This window comes from Podarcis erhardii (genome assembly GCF_964252035.2).
Source record: "Podarcis erhardii genome assembly, chromosome: 2".
NCBI lineage: Eukaryota > Metazoa > Chordata > Lepidosauria > Squamata > Lacertidae > Podarcis > Podarcis erhardii.
In genome coordinates, this window is record NC_138498.1 from 33592698 (window position 1) to 33605612 (window position 12915).

General features: G+C 43.1%; 1 protein-coding gene across 13 annotated transcripts in view; it reads right to left on the bottom strand.

Moving 5' to 3' along the window:
* CACNA1G (calcium voltage-gated channel subunit alpha1 G) overlaps positions 1-12915 on the bottom strand; it is a 333398-nt gene that overhangs the window by 171190 nt on the left and 149293 nt on the right. For all 13 annotated transcript variants that reach the window (XM_081850628.1, XM_081850622.1, XM_081850626.1 and 10 more), the window contains exon 2: positions 703-814. In XM_081850628.1, the coding sequence (XP_081706754.1) occupies positions 703-814 (112 nt within the window). The remainder of the gene's footprint in view (positions 1-702; positions 815-12915) is intronic.

Here is a 12915-nt window from a genome sequence, read left to right on the forward strand (position 1 = left end):
TGAGGTTACAAAACAAATACAAAAGATAAAACTGGTTAAAATTAACCATAAAAAAATTAGAAAAGTTTTGTTTTCAGACTGCCACATTTGAAGCACATTTATACCACTTGAAATAGCCATTGCTTCCCTCAAAGAATCAAAGGACTGTAGTCTACCCATCACACAGCTACAATTGCTAGCTACAATTACAGCTCCCAAGATTCTCTAGACCAGAGCTTTCCAAACTTTTCATGTTGGTGACACACCATCATTTCGAGACACAGTAATTCAGTTTTACTAGCAAACCGGAGGTTAAACTAACCCCTTTCCAGCCCCAGGAGGAGTGTGGAGAGCATTCAGAAGACATACCTACACACTGCAGCCGACACACTAACATGTCCTGACACACAGTTTGGAAAGCTCTGCTCTAGATGCAGCCACGTGCTTCAAATGGGTGGTGGGGATCTAACCTTAGTCATTTCATTTCAGCAGGCATTTTTAAGTAAGCTTTCCTGATCTTATGGTTATTTTTTACTGATTTTCATCAAGCCCAAAAGGATGCACTTTCTAATGGGATACTTCTAGCAGCAGGTGCCAAGAGCTGGCCCTGGGGCCATCTGTGCATGTGCTCTGTCACTGGAACTATAGTTCCTCCCACATGATATGTTATGTCAAACAAGAAATAACCTGTTTTTTTAAAAAAATGAAAAAAAAAGTCTTTACCTGAAGAATCTTGCAGCGTGGGGAGTCACAGCCCATATCTTCACAAGGGTGGAACATGCCCAGAGTGACACAGTTCAGGAGAATTACCAGCATGCTGACTCTTTCAAACCAGGTGCACAGGAAATCAGTCAAGGAAAACAAGCATTTTTAGAGTGCAAGCTAAGAATCACCCATTAGCACCAGGGACACCACATTATTAGGCATTAGGGAAATGAGTAGAATTTCCAGGGAGGGGGAGGAGTGGACTTGTTTCCCCAATTTTTTACCTTAGAAGCTGACTATTCATCTACTGGCTATGATTCTGCACACTGTTTGACAGCATCTGCTACTCCCAGAAGTCAAACTGAGATAGTGCCATATTTACTACAATAAAAGGGAAGAGACAATGAAATCATACAATAGTCATCATCTCAGTGGTTTCTGCACAAGTGGAGACATCATTGTTATTATAGACATGTGCTGCAGGTGCAACTTCCAATGGCTTTTTCTTAGGATTTTAGACAAAGACATGATAGAATCAAAGCACTACAAACGGCTACCCAAACAATAGTGCTAAGCAGCACAAAAGTGTTAACTGTTCCAGAGAGGCCCTGTTTTGTTCGAAAATGGGACTTGGTTATTACTTGTATTATTTATTATTATCATTATATATTAGATTTCTATACCTCCTCATAAGATCTCAGGGCAGTTCGCAGAATGAAATACCTATCCGCACAAGGCTTGTTTATTTATTAGATTTCTTACCTGCCCTTTATTAGAAGGCCCAATTGCAGGCTACAATAATTTATAAAACACAGTTATGAAAACAAACAAAAGCATTAGTGTTATAAAAATGAGTAAAACAGTTCCAAATGGAACAGAACAGTATAATTTTGGCAAAACAGGTGGGTCCTACAGAACAAAATATCTTAGCTGTCAGAGGTCAAGAGGCCCATCTTTAGCATGTGGCGAAAGCTCTACAACCTTCTGTGGTGTCAGGCAGGATTCGGAGGTGCAATGGACAGAAGAGGCGCAACAGGGGCTCAGGGATGCGGAAGCGCCCTACAACCACCCAGAGACAGAGAAAGCGGAAGAGAGGGTGGAGAGTAGCCAGGGAGGGTAGGGGGTCAGGGATGCTGAAGAGCCCTGCAACCGTGCAGCCTTTCTCAACCTGTGGGTCCCCAGATGTTGTTGAACTACAACTCCTATCATCCCTAGCTAGCAAGGCCAGAGCTCAGGGATGATGGGAGCTGTAGCCCAACAACATCTGGGGACCCACAGGTTGAGAACTGCTGGTAGAGGTTAGGGAAGGAAGCTCAGACTCAGGAAGGGAGGGAGCTTTCAAATCAGCACAGACAAGGAGGGAAATGAAACTTAAGAATCAAAGATATTGCGCGGGAATCATAGGAAGCCACTCCCCGAATACGACTCCATGGGTTCGGACACATAATTCTGAACTGAAGCTGTTTCTTGTAAACATGTAATAAAGACTGTAAATACCACGCTAGGTGTTACTGCGAAGGGGAAACACCAGTCTTTACATGTGGGGAGGGAATTTCATAGTTCAGTGGCTGCTGCAGAGAGAGCACCTCTCCTAGGCCGCCATTCCCTATACTTATGTGGTGGTGGAATTGCCAAGGTCAGACCCATCCCCTAGGTGGGCCCTAAGTGGGGAAATGGCCCATAGCTCAGAGGGTCTGAGAAGCCCACTAGCAACCTCCCCGCTCCAGGACCACAACCAAATGCACTGGGTGGGCAAACAGCTGCTGCTACTGTGCTGGCAGAACCAAGAAATTCAAAAGGCAAGGTGTATGCAGTGGGGTAATAATGCAGCTGCCTGACTGGCTGCAGTCAGGATGAGGGCCTCTTCGTTCTTCTCCAGGATGGGTGAATGGCAGCTGTCCTTTCTCTGCTCAGACAATGAAGGGGATGCTTCATAGTTCAGTTGAGAAAGTCCAGTAGGATCTTCTCTTCTCTCACCCACCCACGGCTGGTAATTTACTTTTCTCCTTTCCTACCCAAGACAGTGGCTCAGCTGTGTTTTGTGTCTTGTCTCTTTTGGCGCATGAAGGAAACTTATTTTCTCTCCTCTCTTCTCCCATATACTTTGTGTGACCCCTCTATTATTAGTAATTAAATTTGTATAGTGCCCATCATCCATAGATCTCATGGATTTATGGACACAGAATAAAAATACAAGATAACATACCCTTCATTATTTCTCCAGTGAAAATAGAGATGTTCTATTCTATTTTTATTATTTATTATTATTATTATTATTATTATTATTATTATTATTATTATTACCCCATCCATCTGACTGGGTTGCCCCAGCCACTCTGGGCAGCTTCCAACACATAAATAATAATAATAAAACATTAAAAAAAACTTCCCTATACAGGGTTGCCTTCACATGTCTTCTAAAGTTTGTATAGTTTCTTAGATTCTATTAAGAAGGTGCCTACTCCCAAGTAAATGCAAGAAAAAAGGATCATGTTAACTTTCAGCCATGTATTCAAGGGCAGCCCCACATATGGTGTACTGCAACAGTCCCATCTAGAAGTTCTCACAATGTTGGCCTGCTTTTACTTACCAGTTTCCCCTCCCTCTCATCTGTGTTTGGCCAGAAATGAACTCAATGTAAATTCATTTGTACACAGCACATCCTTAGCAAATGGCTGTACTTATCTTTGTGAAACAATATGTTCTCAACCAAAGAGATGACAAATTTTAAAATAGTAAGTCCTTTATTAGGATTAAAGAGAGTTTCAGGACCAGGTTTTGGCTCCTATGATAAACATGAATATATTTAATAAAATTCATGCATTTGGGGAAAAATACATCCCAAAACAGCTCATTCAAAGGAATCCCTATAATAATTTAGCAACAGACCAAAACAGTGGAGGGGGAGGAAGGCTAGATTTTTGCGGCTAAAGGCAAAATCTGTTGAATGAAAATTAAAAACCAAGTTGTGCAAGTTGGTGGGGCATTTGCTCAAATGGACCAGCCTCCACTGGCCAGTTCTTTAATTCTAATGATGTGTCTTTTGCACCTAGTTGGTAGACCTTGGGGCTCTAGCTGAAGCAGGTTGCCTAGATGAGAGATGCCACAGCAACAGCCTCCCAGCAGCAGCACTGACACTTGCCAGGAGCGGAAGGGGCACGATGGTGAGAGCAGAGCTGCAAGAGTACTGGACTGGCTTCACAGGTGAATTGCACAGCCCTGATCTCACTATTGCTTTGCCCCTCCTGGTAAGGGCAGTGATGCTGCAAGGAGGCTACTACTGCAGCTCTGCCACATTGGGCAATATGCTCCTGTGTATAATTTAAAAATCAAGTAGAACCAAGAAGTACGAAGTCTGCCCATCCCTGATTTTGTTGATAGAGTGATAGGCTTGGAGCTGGATTAAGCTCTGCTCAGCTTGGCATGAAATTCACAGGGGGAGTGGGAGCTTGTCATTGCTTCTTAGTCTTACGTACATCACATGGTTCTTGTCTGTCTAAAATGGGAAAAAATGAATGAATGCCACCTTCAGCTCTTGGAGGAAGAGTAGGATAAAAACATTATGAAGAACAACAACAGGTCTGTGCAAGCAACAGCACAGATCCCAGGGCTACAGGGAAGGAGAGAAAGCTGGCTGTGCACAATAGCTCTTGTTCTTGGACTTCTGAGCAACCTGATTTTGTCTCTGCTATTTTAAGAGAAACTGTCCATTTTATTCCTCCCTAATCATGCCGTCAGTACTGTAGATAAAAGCTGAAAGGATATGTGCTAGGAACCAAGTCCATGCAAAGTTTAGGGCAATTTCCTAAGCGACACTAAGAATGCCATAGACGGGAATGAATGATTTATGAATGCTATTAATAAGAGGGACAAAGTGGAAAGGAACCATTTTAAAGCTGAATGTGTACTCTAGTAGCAACTGATTTGCAGACACAGGAAATGCAAGAACTGATTTAAGCCTCACTTGTGGAAAGACCCTCAGGGACCCTTCAAATGTAACAAACTGAGGACCCAGGAAACACTTCTGTGCAGGGGAAAGTGTGCAAATTGCATACAGATTGTTATGGTGATGCAAATTACATCTATGTCTTCATCAGGTATAAGACCACTCACCAAGAGTATGGTGCATACAATGTGCACACAGAGAAAAACAGTGTGTGTGTGTGTGTGTGTGTGTGTGTGTGTGTGTGTGTGTATGAATGATTATCATACTTCCCCCGTCCCACAGTAGTACTTTGAAACAGTCCAGGGGTATAGTGGGGGGAGGGGGGAGACATAGGCCAGGTACACAATTCTGAGGGGCACAAACCAGCCCCTCCATGCAGGGATCCCCGTTCCGCACTGCTTGCTGCCAAGAGTCTCTGGGCCCCAGAGTTCAGCCTGGCCTGGCCTGACCACTGCGTCTCCAGCCCCCACACTGAATGGCTAACCGGCCAGCATTGAGAGGGTTTGCTCCCCTCTACGCAGGCGGTACAGTGCAGCCCCACTTGGCTCTGGTGACGAGGGCTGGACCAGCGCGGCGGGTGCTGTTCACCATCTGTGCCCCGGGTGCCAACGAATGATGCAACACCAGTGAAGTAGTCATAGCATCTAAAGCACCCTTTGGCAGATGACCATCCAACCTCTGCTTAAAAGCAAACTCCTTAAAGACCATCCAACCTCCAATGAAGGAGAGTCCACCACCATCCGAGTCCATTGAACTGTCAAACAGCTCTCCACTTCTCTGCATCAGGTTAAGTGGCGTTAAAATGCTTTCCTAATTATGATATGCCCCAAATGTAGGTATTAAAAAGTTGGCCGTTCTATAAACCGTTTCCAACTACCGTAAAAGATTAAAATAGCAGAATTCTATAAAACCAGATAAAGCAGACTATTTATTCTCCATGAATAAGTCATTTCCAGATGTCCTTTTTATTGTGCATTCATGATTGATGTGTGCTCATGATGGTATTGGGGCAATTATATGTGTTACACTGCTTGCACTTACAAAATTTGGGGTGGCAGATGTGCTTTGTTTCCAGTCAGTGCATGTCCTGTGGCTTCCTGCTCAAATTCTGCTACTTTCGCACCATTTGGGGGGGGGGGAGCAGGGGCAGCAATAGCTGTCCCACTTTTGTGGCACTACAGTGATACCTTGGTTTACGAACTTAATCCATTCTGGAAGTCTGTTCTTAAACCAAAGTCATTCTTAAACTGAAGCACACTTTCCCTAATGAGGCCTCCCACCGCCGGTGCCCTTCCACCGTTTGGATTCTGTTCTTAGAGGTAAAGTTCTCAAACCAAGACACTGGTTCCACTTTTGTGGAGTTCATAAACCAAATTGTTCGTAAACAGGACTGTTCTTAAACCGAGGTACCACTGTATAGCGTAAATGTGCCCCTCAAGGTGGCAGTAATGCAATAATATTGGGAAAGCATTGCAGAAGAACTAATGAAGTGGAATGATGTTTGCATAGTACAATGTGAATCGACCAAAAATGGACTATTATTGCATCAATGGCATGTTGCACACCTGACATGTTTTATGACATTGTATACCTGAAGAAATTGCTTTGTTTTTAGAAGTTATAAAGAGGGTTTCATTGATTTTTAGAGTTTGATGATTTCCCCCCCCTCCAGAATTTGTGTTCGTGCGCTTTATTCTGTTTTTATGTTTGATAGTATTATAGCAACATACGTACATAACAAAACTAAACCATATCATAAAACTAGAATCCTGTATTATGTTTGCCATGCCATAGTTAGTCCCAGGCACACTGTCTGGAAATGATTGTAATGTGAGATTCCATCCAAACCGTAGTGCCTCAGCCATGTTATCGCTGAGTCTGTGGAGATGTGGTATAGAAACAAATCACTTTGCTGTCCGCCACACCACCACCCCACTCCATTTTCCTCTTTCCAAAAGCCCTTCCGACTTCTAAATTTGAGAACTGTTGCCAGGGACCAAGTTGGGCTGGGTCAGATTTCAAGAAGCTGACAATTTATCTGATAGGATAAATCGAACTGCAGCAGCAGATCGCACAAAGGGAGGTTTCAGGTCTAGACGGAAAGGAATTTCTCTGTGTCCCTCTAGTGGGCATTTCCAATGACTTCAGGACTCCTGAGGTTAAGACAGTCACTGAAGTCAATACAGATTCTATTCGAGCATCAAGCTCTCCAACCCTTTAGTGCAAGAAAACACTGCTGAAGGCTCCGTTTAAACCTGGTTCTGGTCACAGGAGAAATAGTGCAGCATATTGAAAAACATCCACATCAGGCATATTTGAGGAATTCACTTTCCCACCCCCCTGCTGCAGTGTGGCCAGAGACACTGCTTGACCATAATGGCTATACCACTGAGCCTCTTGGGCTTGCCGATCAGAAGGTCAGCGGTTCGAATCCCCGTGACGGGGTGAGCTCCCGTTGCTCGGTCCCTGCTCCTGCCAACCTAGCAATTTGAAAGCACGCCAAAAAGTGCAAGTAGATAGATAGGTACCACTCCAGCAGGAAGGTAAATAGCATTTCCATGCACTGCTCTGGTTTCGGTGTTCTGTTGCGCCAGAAGCGGCATAGTCATGCTGGCCACATGACCTGTCTGAGGACAAATGCCAGCTCCCTCGACCTTTTTATACAAATATATAATCTTCATGACCTTATATAAAACATATAGCCCTGTAGGATATATGTTTGGATATAGAAGGCTGCAACCCTTACTTAGGGGTAAGGGCCCTTTATCTCAGCACCACGTATTTCCAAGTAAAACATGCATGAAATTGGGCTGCGATTTACTCGAGTTTTGGCGCTGTTCTGAGAGAGCTAATTACTTTAGAGTGCACTGAATGAAAGGCGGTGAGAGCTCAAGGGTCAATTGTGCTTTGCCACTGCAGTCAATATATGTAGGACATCAATGCTAAGAAGAAGAGGCAAGGAAACTATGTTTCCTTTGCAACAGCTCTGGCAAACACACCATTAAATACGTAGCTTGATATCTTCACTTTTTACTATCTAATTCATTGGTGGAATCAAACCATAATAAGTTTCCACAGATGTAGAAACTGTCTGTCAACAGCTTGAGGTATATTTCATGGTGTACTGGAACTTAACTTCAATTGGTCAACTCCAGCTACAAAAGCTGAAGCTGCTGAACAGAATTTTGGGCTGGGGTATTGTTTATGGGGTTTTGGTTGTTGTTTCTATGAGGAAACCATTTTTATGAGGAAACTGTTCACCTTGGCTGTGTACTTTATGGTGAGTTATTTATTTATGACTACTTTTGTCATGTTTGTAATTATGTAAATCTCTTTATGTTGTGAGCCGCCTTGAACATGCTTTTAATTATGGAAAGTCAGCATATAAATAAAATGATGATGATATACTGCTTTCTCATCCTCCCTTTGGCGTTAGTGTTCTTAAAAGTAGGAAGCTTCCTTATGCCAAATCAGACCAATGGTTGATATCAGCAGTGTCTACACTGATTGGCAGCTAGTCTCCGGGTTTCCCAACAGAAAGTCATTCCCAGCCCTACCACCAGACGCCAGGAACTGAACTCGTGACCTTCAGCATACAAAGCAGATGCCCTACTGATCTGCGGTCCTTTCTGGAGCCATTCCTGCTCCCTGGATCCTTCTTGTTTCTATCTCAAGCTCCTTCCCTTTTTTGGCCTCCACACAGACTGAAGGCACAACAAGCACAGCAAAACTCTGTGGCTCTTGGCACAGCCCAGCTGCTGGCCTTCCTCCATTAGTTTTCTGCAGCTTTCTTTTGAAATCTTATTAGGGATTCTAAACCACAGAAAAAAATTCTAAGTGTTCTTTGCACTATGGATCTCTGGCATAATGAAGGCTATTGCTCAAGATGACAACAACTACATATAGAACATAACGAGCTTCTCTGTGGACAACAGTGGACCGCCTTACAAAAGAAGCTTATCAATAGACAACGATGAAGCAACGATGGAAAAGGCCAGATGAAAATATGCTCGCTAAGGATTTGTGGGCCAAAAATATTCCTATTACCAAGGAGCCTCTTTGTCACCAGACTTCCACAAAGAAATGTCTAAAGGAGGGGCGGGGTCACAGATCTTGCACCTACTGATCACACTCGTGGATGTATGCAATCCAGTTGTGTAAAATGCACATCCTTTACCTCCTGTTCTCTTGTCTTTGGCCAGTAGGCCTTGAGAAAACTGAATCTATCTATCATCTATCTATCTATCTATCTATCTATCTATCTATCCACACACACTAACATGAACGCTGATGGTTGCAAGGATTATAGAGTCTGATATACATTTTGTTCCTACTATATATGCTTAGTTTGCTATATATCACAGCACTCTAAACCTTGATTATGTATAGGTGGCACAGTAAGTAGCAAAGCTGACTGCAATCCTCTTGCAACATTTTGCATACAAAACCATGGCTTGCAACATGGAGCATCTGTGAACACAAATCCCTGGCATGCAACTATGTGTATACAATCATGCATTTCCTCACTTAAGAGTATTTTTTTCAGCAGTTGTCGAACAGAATGCTGAAGTTATTCAACGGCATAGTGGCAATGATGAGGCAAGTCTTGTGGTAGAAGGTGGTTTTTTTTTTTTGAGAAGTCTGATGCCCAGGAAAAGCGGTGAGAGAAGAACTAGGTACTGAAAGCAGAGTAAAGCAGAAGCTGCTGGACAACTCTCAGCTGCAGAAATATATGAGCCTGAAGAGCCTTAGGCTGAGAGGCCACTGGGACCCAGAACTTGACATTCTGCCACAACTGCTAAATTCTCTGTAAGTTTGCACAATTGCATGATCCCAAAGGCTTTGGCAAGATGGACCACTGGACTGATCCACTATGGCAATGTCTGTATAATATTAGGTTTTTCACTGTCATGAAACATTTGCACAAGGCATAGCACATTCATCAAGCTCTTTTTGTCTCTCTCCTCTATTCCATTACTATGCAGTTCCATACCCTGTGCCAAATTCATGCTCGGAAGTAGAAGCAGATGATTGCACACCTTGCCACAGGAATACAATCCAAGGTACCACAATAAGGACAGTTGCAGAGTTCTTTACAAGAGGTCATATTGTGACTATGCCAATGCAGCAGTTTTGCAGCATGCATCTTGTTTTGAGCCTAAATTTGATGGCAATCCTGTGGTAATCACATTTTATAATTTCTCGAGCTGCTGAAAAAAGCATTCATGTTTCAATGTCTTCCCTGCAGTTGCTCTGGCATTTTCTGATTTCTCCAGGTGTCATTTCCACAATAGCTGTCAGCTCCTTATGTTGCCGAGCCTCTACAGTTATAAACCATTGCTATGGCATACAAATGGTGGCAAGATGGAGCACAAAGGGACTAGGGCGGGAAAATGAGTTGTCCAATACTGTGACATGTGCATGCCAAGCAAAGCTTTAGAGGATCCTTGGCAAAAAAGGGCCTCTGATGGGTGCTCTGCCCTACAGTGGTGGTCTGGTGGGGGTCCCTGGAAGGCTTATCCTGGCCATATTGGCAACCTCTAGTGGTTCACTTTTTTCCAAAATTCTCCGGACAAGAACTCTACTTCTAGGGAATAGGTGACTGTTGCAAATAGGTAATGTTTTTAAAAATAGCTCTCAGGATATCTAATTTTTACTATTGATTGATTGCATCTGTATCTTACCTCTTTCTCTAAGGAGCTCAAGGTAGCAGACATAGTTTGCTGCATCCTCATTTAATCCCACAACAATCCTGTGAGGTATGTTAGGCTGAGAAGCTGTGGCTGGCCCAAGTTTGCCCAATAAGCTTCATAGCTGAGTGGGATTTCAACCCTGGTCTCCTAGGTCCTAGTCTGACATTGGCTTAGTGTTGAGCCCTGCCAGAACACTGGCAGCTGCCAAAGAATAGTATGTGGTGGCAGCTCCATACTTGATGGCAAGCATGTGTACACGAATGTGATGAGGCCGAAATGGACTAGCCTACACTAGAATTGTGCCATTCCCAGCACAAGTAGCACTACAAAATACTCCCTCAACACAACTGAGACACTGGCTCTATCACATTTAGTTGGCTGAATGGATGGCTTTCTTGCATATTTTTTAAAATATCAATTTCTTTCTTGCATTAAAAATAAAACAGCAACTTATCTTGAAACTTGATTCTTATTTCATTATCAAAACCTATCAGGGCAATGCTATGAGACCCATAAAATGTCTTGGTTTCTACAATCTTTCCTTCCCATTTTCGGCATGTTGACTCATTTTCTCATCACCTGTACTGACTGACTGATTCTCCCTTTTTCTTTCCTCTTAATATACTGCCTGTTCTCCTCCATGCTTCCTTCCCTGTTTCCTTCCCTTAAAAAAAACCTAAATTGTAGAAAAGCTTTGGTTGTGAACTAACTATTCCGAATTTTGATTATACCAATTCTTTTTCCTAAAAATTATGAATAGAGGGGTTCCCCCTGCCCCGCAAGGGGTGGGAGGAAGAAACAAATCCATAGCTGGGGTGTGGAAGGGGGAAGAGAAACTACCAAACATTTCTTAAAGTTCCAAGTACTGAACTTCTAGGTGTACAAGAATGTGGTGTTATTTTAATGTAAGTGCTGCCTTGAAGGAAAGTGTGCATAGCAAACTGGAATCAAATGTGCTTTTAAATGTGCCCCCTATACACACCCACACCCACCCACAAGTGTGCACAGGGGCCCTAAACAGGTTAATTCTAAACTCTTTGGATCCTACACTGGAGATTTCACATGCTCACTCACAGCTCTTCTCTGACACATTTATTCTGCTGTTTATCTGGGATCTCCCCGCAGTTTGTGCTGTAGTATTTTATTTTATTAAAGGCTTTGCAGCTCATCACAGCAGAGTTGTGGAAGTTGCTGGCCCCCACAGATGGATGCTATCCAAACAATGTCAGACGAAAGGAACTACATCTCCAAGATGGCTCTACCTCTTTCTCTTCGCTGCCTACACTGTCTTCTCCCACATTGCTATATTTGGGATGAATCTTCCAAGCTGTGACCTCAAGCTGGCAGCTGGAATTCCTATTCTCATAAATGTGTAAATATTTCCTTGGGAGTAAAAAGAATGATTCTAGGCTAATAAATATCAACATCAAAGCAGAATTTAAATAGCCATCTGCGTATGAGAGCACACCAGTCTTGAAGGGCCTCACCCTCAAGCCCAAAGAGTCTCTCAGGCAGCAATCCTAAGCACACTTCCTGAAAATAAGTCCCACTGAACTCTCTGGTACTCATACCCGAGAGTAGCCTTGTCACTATTAGTTACTCTTTTCGTTAAACCTCTTATAACAAATAATTGTATTCCATGGCATAGCATGCTGCATTGGCAGGTTGTATTAAAAACAAAATGAGAGCTGAGCCAAAAACTAACTTTCCTAGAAAAATTGGGAGTGTTCTGTATATGTGAACACATTCACAAAACTGCCATCCCTACTAACCTTATTATCGTCTTCCCTACATGCCACTTTTTGACCCAGAAGTCTCCAAAGCAGAAAAATAGCATATTAAAGCAAAATGTAGCCCCAAACTACAAACTACAAGTGCCATACATCAGTCAGCAATGGAAACAATATAAGACAGCAAAACCACAGTACAGAAGAAAGCATTTCCAAGCTAAAAGGTGCTATCACCAACTTTACAGCTGGCCCACAGGTAGGAACTGAAAACCTGAGCAGTCGATGAGATGCACTCCGAAAGCTCACCCCAGCTAAAATTAAGGGTACTCTCACCATCACCCCTATTCTAACTACACAAAGTAAAAAAGGAATCTGTGTAAGTAACTGGCAGAAATGAAATAACATGATAACAAAATTGGGAACACTTACAATGTTAATAATTGGAATGACCCAAAGGGGGTCTTCAAAAACGATCCATTCTGCCTGCTGGTGCCTTTTTGCAGGTTGGTCTCCTTTGTGTAGTGGAAACGGAAAACTGCTCCTCGGTCTCTGACCCAAGGCAGTTTTTGGAGGGAGTGATTTGTGGCAGAGAAGTAGAGCGACTGGATGATTCCCCAAGCAGATAGAGAAAGCAATAGGGGGAAGAATTATTGTGCAGGTGAGGAAAGGAACAGATGCACACACTCTTCTCTGCCGCAAATCACCCTTCCCTGAAGCTGTTCCACAAGATTCTGCCACCATTTGTTACATGGGCTTGACACCAAATACCCACGAGAGCTATTATTAAATTGAACACGCTTCCTGGTCCATGCCATGATGCAAAAAGGAAGATGGCTTAAGCGCAGGTGGAGGAAGGCTTTTG